General features: G+C 41.9%; 3 protein-coding genes across 6 annotated transcripts in view; 1 reads left to right on the top strand and 2 right to left on the bottom strand.

Moving 5' to 3' along the window:
* Positions 1-65: 65 nt before the first annotated feature.
* tk2 (thymidine kinase 2) lies at positions 66-8352 on the bottom strand. 4 transcript variants are annotated; one of them, XM_023425878.1, is made up of 10 exons: positions 8130-8352; positions 6420-6457; positions 6170-6244; positions 5164-5217; positions 4718-4813; positions 4545-4618; positions 3740-3828; positions 1932-2011; positions 1676-1756; positions 66-763 (listed from the first exon to the last, which is right to left on the bottom strand). In XM_023425878.1, the coding sequence occupies exons 1-10, from the start codon at positions 8311-8313 to the stop codon at positions 677-679; spliced, it is 858 nt and encodes a 285-aa protein (XP_023281646.1). In that variant the 5' UTR covers positions 8314-8352; the 3' UTR covers positions 66-676. The 4 variants fall into 4 exon arrangements, with proteins under 4 accessions (XP_023281646.1, XP_023281647.1, XP_023281648.1 ...); XM_023425879.1 differs by having other exon boundaries at positions 4724-4813; XM_023425880.2 differs by having other exon boundaries at positions 6420-6536; positions 8130-8337.
* Positions 8353-9433: 1081 nt separating this feature from the next.
* Positions 9434-15912, top strand: aprt (adenine phosphoribosyltransferase). Its single transcript, XM_023425884.2, has 5 exons — positions 9434-9587; positions 12311-12414; positions 13118-13251; positions 13750-13828; positions 14844-15912. Exons 1-5 carry the CDS (start codon positions 9499-9501, stop codon positions 14981-14983), a joined length of 546 nt encoding a protein of 181 aa, XP_023281652.1. The 5' UTR covers positions 9434-9498; the 3' UTR covers positions 14984-15912.
* Positions 15913-17280: 1368 nt separating this feature from the next.
* The window catches only part of cdt1 (chromatin licensing and DNA replication factor 1), a 6949-nt gene continuing 5012 nt past the window's right edge, over positions 17281-19217 (bottom strand). Inside the window, exons 6-10 of the mRNA XM_023425743.2 lie at positions 19064-19164; positions 18733-18921; positions 18350-18562; positions 18050-18251; positions 17281-17929 (exon numbers count right to left, since the gene is read on the bottom strand). Coding sequence (XP_023281511.1) covers positions 17763-17929; positions 18050-18251; positions 18350-18562; positions 18733-18921; positions 19064-19164 — 872 coding nt within the window. The 3' untranslated portion in view covers positions 17281-17762. The remainder of the gene's footprint in view (positions 17930-18049; positions 18252-18349; positions 18563-18732; positions 18922-19063; positions 19165-19217) is intronic.

Below are 19217 nucleotides of genomic sequence, written 5' to 3'. Positions count from 1 at the left end.
ATGGATGTTAACAAGCTTAAACACTGGATTTTCATCAGAGGGTCTTTAAAAACACAAACTCAGGATTTCAGAATAAACTTTTTATTCTGTAAAACTAAGAGCAAAGATTAAATTAAGATTTAATTAAATGAATGACCTACACATTATCATCAGCTCCCAAACGCACCTGTAGTATATGAACTCATGTGTTCTGTACCTGTGGTTGCTCCTGCTTTCACCACATCAGGTTTAAAATACAAAAGTAAACGTCACTTGACATCACATAGTGACATTTGAGCAGACTTATAAAAAGCAACAGAGCAAAACGCACACAAACAGAATGAATCAGTTTAACACCCCAATCTGAGCAGCAACAAGAACGTTCTCTGGTGTTTCACAGAGACACTGAGGCTCAGTGGAATGTTTCAGTTGTAGTCAGTTGTTGAAGTTAGTTCTGTTTCTGTAGGTGAGAAAACCTTTCATATGTGATGTTGGTGAGAACGTCATTAAAAATGAATGAAAAGGAGCCTGTGTGACCAGAGTTTGCAGAGTTTTCAAATGGCTAAAACAGAACCTTAAAGAAGCAGCTACCTTTCTTAAAACCATGTAACCAAGTAAATGTAACAGATCAGTTATATGAGTGGGTGTTGTAAACAGCTCTCCATTATCTTTGTGTGTGTGTGTGTGTGTGTGTGTATCAGACGCTGCTAGTAGCAAGGATCTTTTCACGGTTTTTTTCATACTGGTGCAGCATCTTCTGGAGGTCATGGTCAGCAGGAATCACCTGCACGCACACACACACAGACACACACACACAAAAGTTTTTTGGACACAGATTGGTGATTGCTGAAGGAAACAAAAAAAGAACAGATTGACAGGTCACTGACATCTGGACAGGTAATATTAAAGACTGGGGAGAGAGTGGAAGCACACCATGTTGCAGCTTAAAGGTACAATATGTCATTTTCTGCCACTATAGTCCCTTTTCCACTGGTCAAAAACCCCGCTTTAAACACGGGTAAACCTGAAAAATAAAAGCTGATCCACCCATTTTTCACTGTCAGTTGAGTTTGTCTTTCTGTTTTGACTGAGGACACAGACAACTGCAATGACTGATGTCATCACATGCTCTTACAGAGCACACACACACACACACACAGACACAGTGGAGAGAGAGTGAGCTGCTAGCTGCTGTGTAAACTGGTGAATCAGATCCGTCTCGTCTCATCCCCGTGCTGCACAGGTGACAGGTGTGTTTGGTGTTTGAGCTCTGAAAGACGTTACAGCAGAAGAAGGGGTTCACAAGGCCAAAATCATGTTTTGTGAGGTCATCGTGACCTTTGACCACCAAAATCGAATTAGTTTGTCCTCGAGTCCAGGCGAATGGTTGAACCGAGTTTAAAGAAGTTCCATCAAGGCGTTACTGAGTTATTGCGTCGACGAGAATGGGACGGATGTACGGACTTGATTAAAATCATGGATTTCTGTAAGTTTGAAAATTGGTGGAAACGTTTGGAACAATGTCAGAAAACAACTCATCCAAATATAGAACATAGGTCTAGTCATTATTAGACATATTAATCCAGAAAGGATACATATTATAACTTTAAGCGTGCCAAGTCAATGAGGGTTCATCCATGTGGCCACCTGAAACTAAAGACCTGCTCAAACCAAAGCAGAGAGGAGAGTCACTCACCAGAACAGGAGCAGGGAGAGAGGCCAAGGTCTGTTTGATGAGCCAGTCCTCATGCAGCTGGTGCAGAGACTCCAGATATTCCTGGTGCGCACACACACACACAAACACAAACACACACACACACACACACACACACACACACACACACACACACACACACACACACACACACAATGTTATAAATACTGACCCATTCATTTCCCTTTAAGTTGACTGACAGTTTGTGAAGTGAAACTAAATGTTTTGGCCTCCTCACCAGTGGAATGACTTTCTCCTCCTCTCTGCATCTCTGCTTTAACCTCTCATGGCAGGTCTGAGGAGACGTCTGCAGGTAGACTAGAGCCAGAGGAAACGTCTCATCAACAAGCTGCTGCAGCTTTGAACATGATTAATAACAGTCAAGACAGTCCATCACACTTTCATGTGTAACTGGTGGGATATCTGGTTTCCTGGTAACTGATGGGGGATGATAATGACTTCTTCTGTGGGTCATGACCTGCTGCATGTTTTGCACTATTGCAGCTCCTGTCACTGGAGTGTGTTCAGACAATAGATTCAGATTTACTGTGACAGAGTCTGGGTGTTTTCATACTGAGTCGTCTTCTGCTTGATGGTAAGAGGTGGACTGTGAGGAGAAACACTGATGCAAATTCACCAGCCAGGGGGAACCTCGAAATCTAATCTACTGTATCACATGTGACCTCTCGGACCCATACCCTAACAGGAAGTCAGCCATTTTGAATTTACTCTGCAATTTTGGTGCCACTTTTGTGATTTAAGGACATCATACTTTAACAAACTCCTCCTAGAGAACTGATCAGATCGAAAACCATATTTGGTCAGTCTCATCTTAACACCATTGCTATGTTAAACTGAGAAGCTTGTGAGTGTTTGTTGCCAACCTGTCTGTGGCGGCCTGGCAAATTTCCATGTTTCGCCATGAAACAGGAAGTTGTTATAATATATGCATTGTCCAAACCGAGCCAAGCTTTATATGTTTGATAAGAGTCCCGGCCTGAACACATGCAAATGTCAATATTCAGTGATAGTCATAGTCCCAGGAAATGTCATGTGATGTCTTCTTCCTTGCAGACTGGCCCCACCCACTTCTAACTTGGTCAGAATATGCTTAAGACTCATTGATGCCTCAATGTGAAATACATATAATATATATATAATATATATATATAAAATAAATTGTCCAATCTGCTCCAAACTTCACGTTTTTATCACAGTCCCACACTGAAAACATCTGAATGCTAACTGGAACGCTAACTGGAGTCATGGTCATAGCGCCACCCACTGAAAACAGGAAGTATCCGTTGGCACTATTTACAATAAGAACTGATATCACTGTCAACCAGTGAAGGCAACAGGAAATACACACTTGTTGTGAAACCAGCGTGGAGGCTGAGCGCACACACATATTCTGGAACTGCACAAAGAGAAGGCTGTATTTGGAAAACGTTATTGCAGTTGTTAAAAATATTTTGGGATATGAAATTCCAAATACTTGTCCAGTGATGCATCTTGGGAACATTAAAGGTGCTGGGATGAGAGAAGATCTCTACCTGACCACAGTTAAGGAATATAAGGCATCTTCATCATGGAAAAGTTGACATATCTTTTGATTCTCAGAGAGAATACGTTTAAAACGAAATGTGAAAAATGGTCAATTTATATGAGACACAGACTAAATGAATGCCTCATTAAAATAGTTGTATGACTATCGAAATGAATATTGAAACAACTCCAAAGTTATTTTATTTTGTATTTGGTTATATATATGTGTCGTTCTGTTACATTCTTGATCTGCTGTTCTGTCTATATTCTTGTGAAGATGAGATTTACATAATCAGGTAACATGAAGACGGAGATGGAGGCAGCAGGTGTGACGAGACAAACACCTCCACTCTCCACCGTACAGATGGATACTAATCATCAGTCCTCACAGTATCATCTCATTATATTCTCAACCTTTCAATGAGTGAACACTACAGCCACCGTTTTTCTTGTCTTGATCATGTTTATTAAATGTGTGTTTGTGCTTTGTGTTATTCTCACCAATCAGATCGACGGGAATGGAAATGTTAGCTGTGATCCAATCAAACCACTCGCTCAGAACAGCGTAGTCCACCTCTGGCATTTTCCCACTGAAAAAAAAAAGAGTCAGCTGTCAGCACGGCGTCTGGGTCGTCAGTGTGACAATATATCACTATACTGTCTTCTATAAAGGTGCTGAAGCAGCAGCTACAAACGCTGATGATGGAGAAAACGATATGAAAACAAAAGATTTGAGGCTCAACAGTACAGATACATGTGGGCTCACTATTTGGCAAGCAACAGGTCACTGTCGCCCATTTTTATCTACTGTGTTATAACAGCTTATAAATGATTTATAAAGTGTTAGCAAGCTAATTAATTAACTAGTTGAAAACCTTTCACAAATCCTTTATAAGGGGAGTCTGATTGTGAAGTGGAACTGATTCATGACTAAAACTACGTGACACACAAAGCCAGAAATATTCATACCCATTCTTATCAGAATTATAAAGCCGTGCGTTCACATGGTTTTGCTTTATAAATCTCACTCATTGAGAAATAGGGCACATGTGCACGAGCCTCATTTCCACTCCCACAATTAGCCATAAATGGATGAAGACTCTCCCTTAATCAATCAGTTTGTATAAAAACACAGTCTGTGCCACAAGTGATCAGAAACAGAGACAGTTACAGTTACAGAATGGCTCACAATGAATAATCAGGATATTAAATGATGCTGAAAGAAACACTGAGCACAAACAACTTTATTCTTGTCATTTCAGATTTCTTTTTTCCCTCAATGTGGCTCTAATAATAATAACATTACCTTCTGAAGAGATTCTCCACAAAGATGTACTTGGCACTGAAGATGGACCTCTCCATCATCCTGACCGGAGCCGACTGAAACCAACCAATGAGAAACCTTTAGGTCAAACAGCTGATTCCCAGCCTATATTAGCTAGAATACAATGAAACGGGTGTGTTTCTAGCTAACAGCACATTTACTATGGAGGACAAGTGTCTTTCCAGCATGGTGAGTTGAACGTAGGTCTGCAGTGTGATGCCCCAGCGCTCAGGATCCTGATACATCAGACCCTGCAGGGACAGAGACAAAGCATGGCAGACATGCAGGGAAGGTTTGATCTGGACTGTCACAGTCACAAAGTATGGAGCCTCACAGGTGACCTGGTGTCACCACTGGACTAAAGTTCACTTGCTAACAGTGCACAGGTCATATCTAATCCAACACCACAGCAGCTAAAGGCCTCTATGGGTATTTACAACTTTTATCTCCTTTCATTAAAACTTTAACTTTAAAAATCCTATTCTGTTTAATGTCCTAAGAAACTATCCTGAAAATCCTTTTAGGTTGTGACCTGATTACACAGGTCTGATGTCAGGTCAGTACGCTCTCACTATGACAACAACACTGTCATGCATAGTACCAGAGGGTTGTGTCCACGGATATTCCTCCATTTAGAGACTGGTTCAGTCAGAACCTGGAGCAAACAAGAGAGGAGAGAGGAAAAATAAGTTCCTAAACCTTTCTGACGTCCAGGGTCGCTGTTCAGTTGATATTCTGAGAGCTGTGACTCAAGGTATTCAGGCAGACGGATGAACACAGGGTGTAAACAGCTAAAATAGTTCCAGTCAAAATAACCTCCTTTCTAACCACTTCTCCTCGACCTCCATGGGAAATGTCAGGAAGTCAAGGAACGATGTGGAGAGTTCATAAGGACTTAGGAAAACAATCTGACTGCACTTACACTAGGATTTACTTTTAACTAACTTTATTTCTAACACATGGATGATAAATCCTCCATAAAACAGCTGCTCTGTTGTTTCTACATTTATGTGGGTCTGCCAAGGTGAAACTACAATGGTGTGTCACTTTAAATGTTGCTGCAGCAAGGAATTGTGGGACAGCATTTCTCCTTTCCTTTCCTAAAGGAAAGTCCAGTGTTTCCTCTGCTAAAGGAGATAAGATAGGAAGCACTGAAGCTCCTTTCCTCCTCATGTAGAGAAGTGGAGCAGCTGTGATCATGGTGCTGCTCAGAGACTTCAGCTCATTTCATCAGTTTCAACCTTCATAAGGAAAAAGACTCATTATAAAAACCTTTCATTCAAAGTCCAGCCTCCCCCGCATGTCAAACATACGGTGGCCCTGAGGTTAAACGCACTCCAACTGAAGAAAACACATGCAAATACACACAACACAAACAGATACAGCCTGTTTGTGTATATTTACAACTGACGAAGATGTTTTCTGAATCTGTTTGTGTTTTGTCTGTTTGCAGTACGTTGAGCCTCGGAGGCCACCGTACAAATGGCAGTTGTTACGACTCAAGCCAACATGTGTAACAATTAGAGTGGTAGTTCCTGGGGGGAGGACATGCACACACATCTTCAGTAAGCACAGCTCTGCTGTAGAAGGACTTTGCTTTGTTTTACCTCTATGTTGCTGGTTTTGCTGAAATACTCCAGACACGTTGTCTTCCCGCTGGCAATGTTCCCCTCCACACAGATCTGAGAGCAGTGACAGAGGGACAGATGTTAACAGGACTTCACTGTTGTTTGGTGTATGACATCTTGTTTTAGCAGGCTATGTGACGTGTGGTGATTAGTATTTAGGTTCTATAAAGTCCCACAGAGTGTAGATGAACATGAAGTGATGATTGCTGATCATATGGTGGGGACTCACCACTGGTTTCTTTTCCTCTCCATCCCGCACAAGCTTTCCTTGGAAGGAAGACAACATAGTGAGACAAGACTTCAGTTCCCACAAACTCCGAGTGCTGGCCTCTCTCAGGTCAGCAGGCTACAGCGAGGTCAGAGGGACAGAGAGACGCACAACAGGTACAGTGCAGTGTGTAAGTAGGTGTACAGGCTTTTTCTTTATCCAATATGGACGTCAAGAACCCCAAATAAAAACCACACTTTAACAGTCCCTGTCACTATGACAAACATGGCACTTACACACTGCATTGTACACACATCAGTTAGTCAAAGCAGGGGTTAGCAGAAGTGAGCATGTGACAGACAGAGGTCAGGGGTCGTCGGACCACTAGTCCTCCCAAACAGCACTCAGAGTCCTGACCTAAGAGTTTCCTCTCAAGAGCTTTTCCCAACACTCCTGGGAGCAACTTTCAGTGAAGAAGAAAGATGTGCATGAGACTAGAGAACGCGCAAGGTTGACCTCCATGAGTGTGCTTCCTCCTTCCTCACTATGTCCACCGTGTGTGACAGGTGTGTCAGTGAATGTGAGGAACAAATTCAATTACATTCAGACAGCTGATAACTACTTAACGTGCACTAAATGAACTGTCCAACAGCTCAGGGTCTGAAGAGTACGACGCAGTATTAGGGAAACATTGAGGGAAAAAAAAGAAAAGAAATATTAAGAGGAATTTTAAGAGGAAAAAACATATTTCTTAGGAATATTACAAGCAACCAAAAAAACGACATGGGGGGGGCAGCCATGAGAACAGCTGGAAGAAAGTATCGCCTTTAATCACTAAAACCATGTGACTGTATTCAGAGTCAAGTGTTGCTCTTTTGTAGAATTAAAAACTAGAATCACAGCCAACCAGCCAGGTTACAGTTTGCTCATATGACATGGAGCGATGAGTTTTAAAGAAATGAATAAAGGGTATAATTAAAAGTATAAGTGCATGTCATCATAATTAAGGCTTTAGTGATGTCCCTCGCCTGTAAGTCGCTTTGGAGCGTCTACCAAATGAGTAAATCTAATGTAATGTAATAATCAAGAGTATAAACAGCATTTTGTATTTGTGAAATAAGAATTTGCAGTGGAGAATCTTGCATATGGAGCCTATTATATAGTAATTAATTTAAGACATGTGGACAGGATTTGTAACATATACAGTCAATAAAGATGGAAGTAGCAAAAATGGTCAAAGAGGAGGGGCATGTGTGGGGCTGAGACTATGGTTTAAAATGTGAATGATATCAATAAAACCAATAAAGTCAAACTGCCATGGAATTATTTACCAAATGTGTGAATTTATTGACATAATAAGGCACTTTTTCTGTTCTTCCCAGCTCTATATACTGTACATACTGCATAATAACACTGGCAGGTCTAAATAGTATCTTTAATCACGACCAGGATAAACAACGGAAAAGGGATGGGTGGATTAACCAGTTGAACAAGATCACTAATTAATTACAGGTCCACATATTATAAATAAGTTCCGGACCAGTGAGGATTTTCAGCCTAAAACTCAAACAAAAACCTTTAATAACAACGTAACAGCCCTTAGCTGAAGAAACAATGACGTTTGTAAAACTTGAAATATGTGTCAGTAGCTTCCCGGGTCTTTTAGAGGAAACATTTTAACACCTGTCGACAGCTGCAGATATGATTAAAATGGCTCGAAGCTCCACTGACCTGGAGGACGGTGCTGCGTAACGCTGTGTGCTCTGCTCTGAACCCGGCTGACGTTCCCAGCATCGGGCATTAGAGCCCGGTGACACCCGGCAGCACCGACCGAGGACGGAGCCCCGGCACGGCGAGCCGCCAGGAGCCTGACGCACCTCCATAACTGCGCCATTCCCAAAGCAGCTACCATCATGTTGAAACACACCGAGATGAAGATGATGCTCGATAACGATCTGACTCAAACAGGAAGTGACGACTCTCCTCCTGGTGGTGTTTCTGTAGTTCCGGTATACTTTTAGCAAAATACTTTATACAATTAATGTCGTTTCTTAAAAAACACACTGATATTTGTTGCCTATTTAAATTAAATAATATTGTATAAAAATATGTGAAATGCTTTTATTTAAAAAAAAAAAAGAAAAAAAAGCCCAACATATGAATATTTATGAACTTTTTATTTTTCTCGTTTATTATTAAGTTTATTATTTTTCGTTTGTTTTCTTATTTATTTATTTATTAATTCATTCATTTTCTTTCTTGATACCTGTTGATACCTAATGTTCTTATTCTTATTAGTGCTTGTGCAGTTGTTTCTTTAGTTTCCGCAGTTATCCTGAATGGGATTTTATTTATTTTTTTGACTGTTATAAAGATTATCAAAAAAAAAACTGTCTGTTGTTCCGGTAACACGGGAACATAGAGAAATGCTGGATATTGAGCTGATCATTTAGACCATAACTTCGTCAAAAAACAAAAAAGCTATTCAAACTGTGAAATTGTGCTCTCATTTTAATATGTTCATTTAAGTCACTTTCTTTTTATTCACCTTTATCTTAACTGACTGCAGTTACATAAAAAAAAAACATTCCTGTCTCCTCAAATGTCTCTGTCCTTTGACTTTTTCCTTGCTGTCGCCATGACGTCACTGACATGGATGTGAAGGTCTCATCTCATTAAGTACAAGGCTGAATTAAACCTGCAGATGATCTCTGTTCTGCAATGATTCTGTTTTATTTTGAGTTTGTGTCTGTCTCCTGACTGTTTAAAACAGATAAAAATCATCATTCAGTCACATGTTCAGGTTGAACAGAGGAAATGTGACAGTCTGTCATAGTTTCAGTGATTCCTGCGGGACACTGTGGCCTGTCTAAAGCATGATCATATAACAGGTCCCTGAATGGCTCATTATTTTTGATCAGACATGAGAATATTCATTGTTTCAGTGGGTGTTTAAAGGAAACAGGTTTGTGTGTATGTGTCCGTCTGTCCAGAGGAGGGCAGTGCTGTGTCCTCGCGCTATGTGTAAAGAGGAAGAAGAAGAAGTGAAATTAAAAAGTCCGGGACCAGCTCGATGTGAGCAGTTGAGAACCTGGTCAGGATGGCAGCAGACTCAGAATCCAAACTCCAGCTGGTCCACAGACACATCCGCCAGTTCCCGGACTTCCCGAAGAAAGGGATCCTGTTCAGGTGAGGTACCGATCACTTCCGTTCACAGGCACGTGTTTAGAGTCCTGTCTGTCCTCCACCCCTGCAGCCCGCGTGCCGGGGCGTGAGGAGCTCCTCGTGCGGGCGAGGCTCTTCTGCACAGCAGGTGAGGGAGGGGGATCCGGTTTACGTACAGCTGTGAGTCCGCAGCTGCTGTTACTTTTACCTGGATCAGACAGTCAGGACGTGTAACTTTGTGTCTGCGGTGATAACAAAGGTCTCTGTGAAACTTTCAGTAATCACAATTATGACCAAAGAAGCTTTTGCAGTTTGTAGTTTAATCAGGCAAGACGTGTTTCTATGTGTTTGGTTTGTCTAATATCTGTGTTTATACTTGGAGAATAGACTCTAATTAACATAATGTACAGATGAGTTTTAAGATCATGAAAATGATCCTTATAACCACTCCTTTTTTTTTCCTTTTTTTTTTCTACCAGTTTGAATATCTTTAAAGGGCCAATACAACACATCAGATGCGTTTTCTACTTGCATAAAAGTGATTGCAGCGTCTACAGGAAGCTTGTTTTCTGCCTGGAAATGACTTGATTTCAGCCTTGATGATATTATGACTGATACAGCCCACACAGTGCTTTCAAGATAAAACAAGATATTCCTTCATTAGTCCCACAGTGTATTACAGCAGCAAGTGGACAGTGCAAGAAGGAAAACTACAAAATGACAATATTTAAGAAAGATAAACAATATAATAATAATAGATATTTCAAGGGCCTTTTAAGGGCCAATACAACCCATATACACAGTTTTCAGATGGTCCTCACACCGATCGGTGCTCAGGCCTTAAAATGTTCTTTTTCACCTGCCAAAAATCTACCACTGAAAGTAAAGTTGGACATAAAGTTGTAGGTATTTACACGTTCCGACTGTGTGATCCAGGAAACAGCAGCTGTAGACCGACAGCTGTGTGTAAACTGGATGAATCAGCTCTAACAGGCTTATTCTGAAGGGGTCCTTATAAAGTTCTGGACCATCAACTTTTTCTTTGCTCATTTCTTTCTATCCGTCCACCATTACATGATCGATAGACTGATCTCACTGTTTGCTGTTTGCTGTAAGTCAGGGCTGGTCTCAGTCAGTTGGGGCCTTGGGCCAGATAAATAACCGCTTTGGTTGTAGGTGTTGCACAGACAGCCATGCAGCACCTTCTCTCTGCTGACTGCGCTGTGCGTGAGATGCAAAACACCTCCCTCCTCGGGGAAATAAAGGGGGGGTGTTGTTGTTACCACATGTTTACACATGGGACCGCCCCCCTCCCCCAGTGTTAGCCAGGAGCTCCTGTTGTCACCATCTTCTACCATAGTGTATGTGGTGCTGGGACTTTTGGACTAACCCTTTTTTTCCTGGAAATGTTCCCAAGCTTTAAGCCTCACGTGTGTCATGGTTGTCATGGAGATGGTTACATTTTCACTTGACGAGACTGAAATCCCATGATAGGATACTGTGTGAAAACATATACAGTGTTGTTACAGGTTTACAAGATGGCTCTTTTCAATCTAGTGCAATTTTATTTATATAGTATCAAATCATAACAAATATAATCTCAAGGCTCTTTACAAGGTAAGGTCAAGACCTACAATATTATAGAGACAGAGACAGAGACAGAGACAGAGAGAGAGAGAGAGAGAGAGCGCGAGAGAGCTAAGTGCACCATGGGAGTCCCCCCAGCACTTCTACAGGAGAGGAGCCTGATAGCAGAAGGAGTGTTCTGTTTGGATGATAAGGAACTATGAGCTCTTTAAGATGCACTGGTGTCTGACCATGAACGTTCTGGATTTTCTAGGAAGCCAATGAGGCAGGAGAGACGTGTTCTTCTCTTTTCTCTTTTCTGTTCCAATACCTGACTCGGTAGCTTTACTGCAGAGACGGGTGGATGTGGTGACTCAGCTAAACGTGTGTGTGTGTGTGTGAGTGAGCGAGCGAGCGTGCGAACCAGGAGTCAAGGATCACACAGTTCAGTCTGAAGTCTAGAGACTCATGTTAGACTGTGGACTGTAGTTGAAGGTAGTGTTAGACAGTGGGCCCCACTTATTGTCAACACAGCTCCATCAGTTTAACACTATATATTTTGTGCACGTGCACAGTTTTACCTTGCAGCTCTGCAGTCTCCAGAAGAGGAACTGTCACCAGTGGTTTTGCGATATTGGTTCCTCATGTGCACAAAGTGGAGCGTGGAGGATTATTATTATTATTATTATTATTGTTATTATAACTCAACATCTCCTCAGAGAAGGAAGTGCAACATTTCCAGAGCAGTGTGGGGTCAGCAGTAGTGATTCAGTTTACCTTCATCAAAAAATATTGCAGCTCCAGTGATTTGGATATTGCACTTGGCCATATCGGGATTTCGATTATATTTGATTAACTGTGCAGCCCTAGTTTTAGTCATTCACTGTGGGATGATACCGTCCACTCTCTGGTGCCAGCTTCTCCAGTGTGAGGAAGAAGTGCTGCTTTTCTGTCTTTTATATCATTGTAACTGTCATCTTTGGTCTCTTTTTTTAGTGACTACTTTATTTAGACGTGCTGGTGAAAGAATATGTCAGAGGTTCCCGAACAACTCACTTCTCCTGAAACGTACTCTCTCAATGTAAATGTGTTTTATATTGATGAATATTTGAAGTGACTGGATGCTGATGTAATGTGTGTGTTTGTGTGTGTGTGTGTGTGTGTGTGTGTTCGTTCTGCAGAGATATCTGCCCCATCCTGAAGGATCCAGCTGCTCTCACCGCAGTGATCGACCTGTTTGAAGAACACGCCAGGAAGAATTACAAGCAGGTCGATTTGGTCATAGGTAAGAAAAGAAAGCGAAGCCTCTGTTAATGTGAACAACAGTCCTTTACCTGGTGAGTCTTGAAGGAACAAACAAGGAGAGTGCTACCAGTATCTTTAAAAAGTATTCTTCCACTCGCCTTGAGAAAGTAGTGCTGTACATGATCGATGGAGACAAGTGATGTTGGGTTCTCTGTCACTCACTCAGCGTCCAGATGCAGAAACAGCCTTTGACTGTAACACTTTGCCTTATCTGTGTCACACATGACAGATTTTCAAAAGGAAATGGAAATTGAAGAGGGAATTCAGGACTGGATTCCCATTTTTAAAATGTGCCATTATTTATTCATGAATTCATAAATGTATTTATAAATGGTGTATTTAATGAGAGTTTTGTGCTGTTTTTGTAAATCTATTTTTTAAATTTGAGGTATTTATTGATGCATTAATTGTTCATTTATAAATTCTATGAATATGAAATTAAGGAAATGCTTTATGACTTTTCGTGTGACATCCCTGCTCCTCCCCAGGAGAAGTGATGAGGCAGCTTCACTCATATCTGATCTGAACAGTCTCGCCTGTCCACCTGTTTATTTATTACTAAGACTTAGAGTAGGTACACTGTTTCCTAATGTGTCTTTGCAATGAATATTTGACTCATGCAGTATTTGGTGTGTGTGTGTGTGTGTCTGTGTGTGTCTGCGTGTGTGTCTGTGTGTGTGTAGGGTTAGATGCTCGTGGCTTCCTGTTCGGGCCTCTGCTCGCCCAGCGGCTTGGTGTCGGCTTCGTCCTGGTCAGAAAGAAAGGCAAACTACCAGGAGCCACCGTGTCTGTGGCGTATGATCTGGAGTACGGCACGGTAAACAACACACACACACACACACACACACACACACACACACACACACACACAGGATTTAGTTTAAAACAGTACTCTGCATTAGTTGGGTTTGCAGTTATGTTCAGTTTACATGGTAGACATAATTCTCCACGTTCCTCATTTTAAAGCTTCTGTTATTTCCCCTCAACATGCAAGTTATCACTTTATTTTCATTGTATTATGACTTATTTTTGTAAAATTTTATTTTCAAAAGATGTTTTAAATTGCACATTATAACTTTAAGTTGTAAAAAAACAAAAAAAACCCACCACCATTCAACACTAGCTTCTATGACCAGATGGCAAGACCACCAACACGGTGAACAGGCACTCGGCTACAAATGAAGGAAGTTGATGTAGTTGCTGCTCTAGCTCCTCGTCACTGAACTGTTCTGGGGTCAGGGTGTGTTCTGAGGCCGCTCCAGACTTGTTCCGTCTCACCACAGTCCTCATGAACAGTCTTCTTCTGCTCCTCCAGGCTGAGGCAGAGATCCAGGAGGACGCCGTGGCTCCGGGACAGAAGGTTCTGCTCATTGATGACCTCCTGGCTACTGGAGGTATCTGCTGCTTTCAACCCGTTGTCACTTATCACTCAGTCTCATTGTTACTTATAAACAAGACAAACAAGACACAGAAATAAAGGGAAGGTAGTGTCAGTGGATTTACACTAGCTGTCAGATAGATTTCTCTTTTAAAGTCACCTGGTTTCATTAACTGTAAAAGCTTCAGGTGAGTTCAACCTCAGATTGAAATGAGAGTAGTTGATTTACATTGGAGACTTAGATTGTTATAAATGGGTTTATTTATAATATGGGATATAATGGGATTATTACGTGGTTGACTTGTGGCGCGAGGCGTTGGGCTGATTCTAACCCGAGCAAAGTGTAATGTCTGACACTGATGTGGAGCCTCACACATGCCACTGGAATCAGTATGATAAAAAAAATCAGAAATTAATTAGAATTATTATAAATTGATTAAATAAAAATATATTTAAATGATACAGACAGGTGAGAATTTGAAGGAAAAACCAATAAACCATTGATTCTGCAAGTCTCTGAACTCTGCTGGAGGGTGAACATCAGAGCGCTGTCTGACACGCCAGCCCAAAACCTCCCATAGCTGCTCAACTGGCTTGAGATCAGGTGACTGTGAAGGTCATAGTAAATGATTGACATCATGTTCATATCATGGACTGTAAATAAAGATGGACGTAGCCTCTGTGACGTCAGAGTGAGCCGTCACTCTGAGCTCGTCAGACCGTCAGTGACCCCCGTGACCTGTGGATGGAGACACAGTCGTCCTGTGTCTCTGCTCATGTGTCAGGTTTTTTTTCTTGAATTTGTCACTGTCTGCGCATTGTCATTGAATGATGAATTAATAATTACATTTGCATTACATTTGCAAATTAACCATTTACCAGTGTGTCATCTTCGGGCAGTGCGTCATTTAGATGTCAGAATGTTTTTTGACCAGAGCGTGGTGGCGTTGTGGTGTTAGTGATGTCAAGTCCACTTGTTATTTCCTGGGTCACAGTAGAGTGTCATGCAGACGTCTGTGTGTTTGTTGCAGGGACGCTGTTTGCAGCCTGTGAGCTGATGAGGAAGCAGCAGGCCGAGGTTCTGGGCTGCATGGTGATCATCGAGCTCAAAGAGCTGAACGGCTCCGACAAACTGAAGCCACACAGTGTTTTCTCCCTGCTTCAGTACTGAGGACCAAACAGTGGTTTACAGCCAGCGGGTCCAACTCACTCACTTACAGTTTTTATTATTTCAAACATGTACAGTTTTTCATTCCAGCCGATACTGAGAGATGAGATGTTTTGTCATTCATTCATAAACCTGCTAATTCTGTGATTGCCTTACCCAGCATGCTTTGGGCTTATCCCAAGGAGACATTTTGGTTTCTCCAGTTCCTAAAGGAGTCTAAAAATGTCTTAACGTGTCTAGAATGTTCCTTTCACCTGATGCATGCTGGGATCACTGAGCACCACTCTGTGCCAAAACAGGAAGTGGGACAGAACATTTCATCTCAGACTGAATGACCTTATGTCTACATTTTGCATAGTTTTTGTTTTATTGTATCTGATAAAACGACAGACTGTCCTCTTCAGCATGAAGGTGGCGTCCCTGTTTAAAGGGGCGGAACGTGGGTCAATGACTGGAGGCCATGCTATGCTATCCATGTGAGGCTACAGTTAGCTGTGGCATGCTATGCTGGCTAATTAACAATACTATATATTTATTTGGATTTTGAGAATCCAAAGTCTTAAAGTCTTTACATTTGTGCACAATGTGTGTATTTGATGGAGGTATCCAAACATGGCCGCCTCTTCTATGAGGACACACTCATATTAATATAAAATAAAATATTCTGTATTCCACTGTTTGATAACTGACAGACTGTGAAAAAAAATGCACACAGGATGATGACAAATAACAAATAAATAAAAGTTGGAACGTTGTATTTAAAGCCATACAGCTGTTTACTAACAGTTGACCTATGACCTCTGTTCCCTTCACTAATGCAGGTTTCCTGTGTTCAGCTTGTTGTGATTTTGTCCTTAATGGATAATATTTGTGTTTCTTTGTTTGAACCACAAACGTATTAATTTAATAAAGGAAACTACAGACTTGGTGAAGATTGTACTCCTGATGTACATGATGTTACATGTAACACTGAAAACAAGACAAATTGATATTGATTAATGAAGAATGAACATATTCTTGTTCTCACAAATGAAAAGCTGAATGTATAAGCAGTAGAACACATTCCTGCTCAGTTCAATACCCTGACACACTACTTGTTGAAGTGAGAAGTTTACAGACATTTAGGTTGAAGTCATTAGAAGATTTCATGTGATCTCGCAATATTTTTGTCAAGTCAGTAAGGTCATCATCATTTTTCCAACAGTTGTTTCCCTTTCAATTCACTATATCAGTTCCACTGGGTCAGAGGTCAGAGGAAGTCTTTTTTTCCTGAGGAGGGTTCCTAACTGGACCTTCCTTTAGGGAAGGAAAGGAGAAATGCCGTCCCACAATTCCTTGCTGCAGCAACAATTAGACAGACGATTGTAGTTTCACCTTGGCAGACCCACATAAATGTAGAAACAACAGAGCTGCGGTTTTCTGTTTGTGACTCGATCCAGAACTGATGGAAATCCTTGTCTGATCCACTGAAACCCAAATCCATAAATATAGATTTATTCTCCTTAAAACCAGTCAGGAGTCATCATCATCATCAATACAAGCAAATGTGCATGATGTCACCTCAATTCTGACAAGAGTCTCTGTCGTTCCTTTAAGTAGCTATAAAATAGTATAAACTCATGTCCTAATATAATTTATTCTGGCCTCTCGTTCAGTTCCTTATTTTTATTTAATTATTTTAATGGCTCAAGTGTTTTCTTATTTCAACCAAACAGCTGATCCACTGATCAAGCTACAGAAAACATATACAGCTGTTCATAGACAGCATTAATACTGACCATGACTTGTAAAACTGAGCTTGATGTGTAAAGCTGGTGAACTGCTCCTTCTAGCAATAAGCCATTTATAAGATCTATTATATAATTGCCTTGTTTGACATGTATCAAGATTTCCGATTAAAGAATGACAAGAACAAGACTGAAAAATTTCACACCAACTTTGGCTCCTTGTTTAGTTTTGAAAACATTTGACTCAGAACTCATTCCTGCAGTTGGAAGTCTTGAACAGGACACACGCCCTGTCCTCATTGGACATGAGACACACTGCTGTTAACCATTTGTTTAACTGCTGTAAGCATCAGGAATGAAATTCCATTCACCTCCACTGTACCGTGGTGGAGGCAGAAACCTCGCAAGCCACAACTTTCTACATGACAAGATGCCAGTGGTCAGTTTCCTTCAGTCACCACACCGACAGTTCACCATCACCTTCAGATAATTAATGCAATTATTGCCTTTGTTTTACCAACTGTTCTATTTAATAAAATGCATGCACAGAAAAACATCGGAGGCAGCGTGACTCTGACAAAGGCTTGTATTTCTTAAACATTTTCACACAGTTACAAAAATGTAAACACTCATCAGCTCTACATTGTAGAAAACGATCCCATACAAAGACTGGAAGCAGATCTGTGCACATCATTGTTACACATTCAAGGAGTAAAAAAAAAACAAAAAAAACAAAACAAAACAAAGCACAGCGGTCACTATAGCAGCAGTGTGGTTAAAACAACCTGTTTACAACACAGGACCAAGTCTGGTTCATCCTGTGAGGCCCCAGGATACGAGACGCTGTGCCTGGATCAGTCCGTTCTCACAGAGCACATCCCCAAATCATGTTGACGTACCTGCTGCCAATAAACCAGTGCAATTCACTTTAAAACACAGCACTTTAAAAGTAGTTAGCATCCAGTGTGCTGCTCTTACAGCACAGACCTGAGGATGGTGATGTCATCACATCATCTCTCAGTCATCAGTCTCTCAGAGTCTCTCCTCCTCCTCTCTCAGAGTCTCTCCTCCTCCTCTCTCAGTCGTCTGCTCAGTTTGTCCAGAACGATGCTCAGCTCCATGTTCTTGTTCAGCTTCAGGTAGAAGTCCTTCCTGATTGGATGGATCGTCAACCAATCGGCAGCCACTTCTGCCAGCAGACGGATGTGTTTCTCCATTTCACCTGTTCATGAGAGAGGAGGGACAGCCCATCAGAGAACAGTTGTTTTCTCAAGTTTCCTCCTACATAACAATACTGAAAGCTGCGGTAAACACTGTATTATCTCCTGCTGTAGTAACCCACCTGTGCTGAGAGCAGACCTGTAGCTGGCCACCATCCTGTTACAGGCCACCTCCATTATCAAAGCCGGTTTCTTCTCTGCTACAAAAACGTTGCGAAGGATCCTTGCCAGCTCCCCGAGTCGTGACATCATCATCAGGCGCTCCTCCTGGTTGGGGTTTCGAGTCATGGTAGCCAGGAGCTTCTGAGCCTCCTTCGCACGAATCTGAATCACCCACAAACGACCAGAAACAGTGTGAGAAATCACAACATGTATTTCATATATGTATAAAAGCATGGTCAGGTTCACACTACCCCGCTTACCCGGTCCAGCAGGGACTGAGACACTCCTTTCAGGGTGGTTGGGACCTGAGCTGATGGAGCAGCTGATGGAGCAGCTGATGGAGCAGCTGATGGAGCAGCTGATGGAGCTGGTGTCTGGGGGGCTGTTGGGTTCTGTGGAGGAGATGTCGGCTCTTTACTTTCTGCAGCATTATCTTCTCTCCTCTGAGCCAGAGAAACCAGAGCCTTCTCCATCTGAACACAGGACACACAAGAGAACAATTCCATGTCAGAGCTGAACACACATACTGGATTAATACACTGAATAAATGCCGTTTATTTAATATACATCGTGGCCGCACAAACCCAGATTACATCCAGAACCATCTGAACCTCCAGGTTTTAATATCTAACAGTTACAGTACCTTGGGTGTGATGAGTGAGCGGGCCTTGTCCAGCACCTCCTGAGCTGTGGCCAGTCTCTCCGTGTGAGGAGGCGGAGGCAGCGAGCTGGTCTGGACGGCAGCCACCGTGTCCACATTAAAGCGAGGGTGCCAGCGGGTCAGTTTGTCGTCTGGAACAGAGACCGGAGGAACCAACGAGGACAGGAAGACCTGCAGACAGAGGGGGGGTTTGAAAACCACTTAGAACCTTTCAAACAGACACCAAAACTTTCATTCAAAACAGACCTGAGTCTGTGGCTTGAGTTCAGTTGTGAGCGTCACTACATGAAACCAGGCGAGAGCAGCTGCTGACCTTGTGGTGCTGTTTGACAATGGAGACCAGGTTCAGGTGGAAGATGCGTCTTCTCTCTAGGAGACGTGAGGCTGAGAGGACAGGACGTGCTTCATTCTGGTCTAAGGACGACACACACACACACACACACACACACACACACACACACACACAC

This window comes from Seriola lalandi, unplaced genomic scaffold (assembly GCF_002814215.2).
Source record: "Seriola lalandi dorsalis isolate HSWRI2012SDOR001 ecotype SW California unplaced genomic scaffold, Sedor1 jcf7180002054795, whole genome shotgun sequence".
In the NCBI taxonomy this organism is placed as follows: domain Eukaryota; kingdom Metazoa; phylum Chordata; class Actinopteri; order Carangiformes; family Carangidae; genus Seriola; species Seriola lalandi.
The sequence above is the reverse complement of the archived record's forward strand: the minus strand, read 5'-3'. Positions and strand labels throughout refer to the sequence as shown.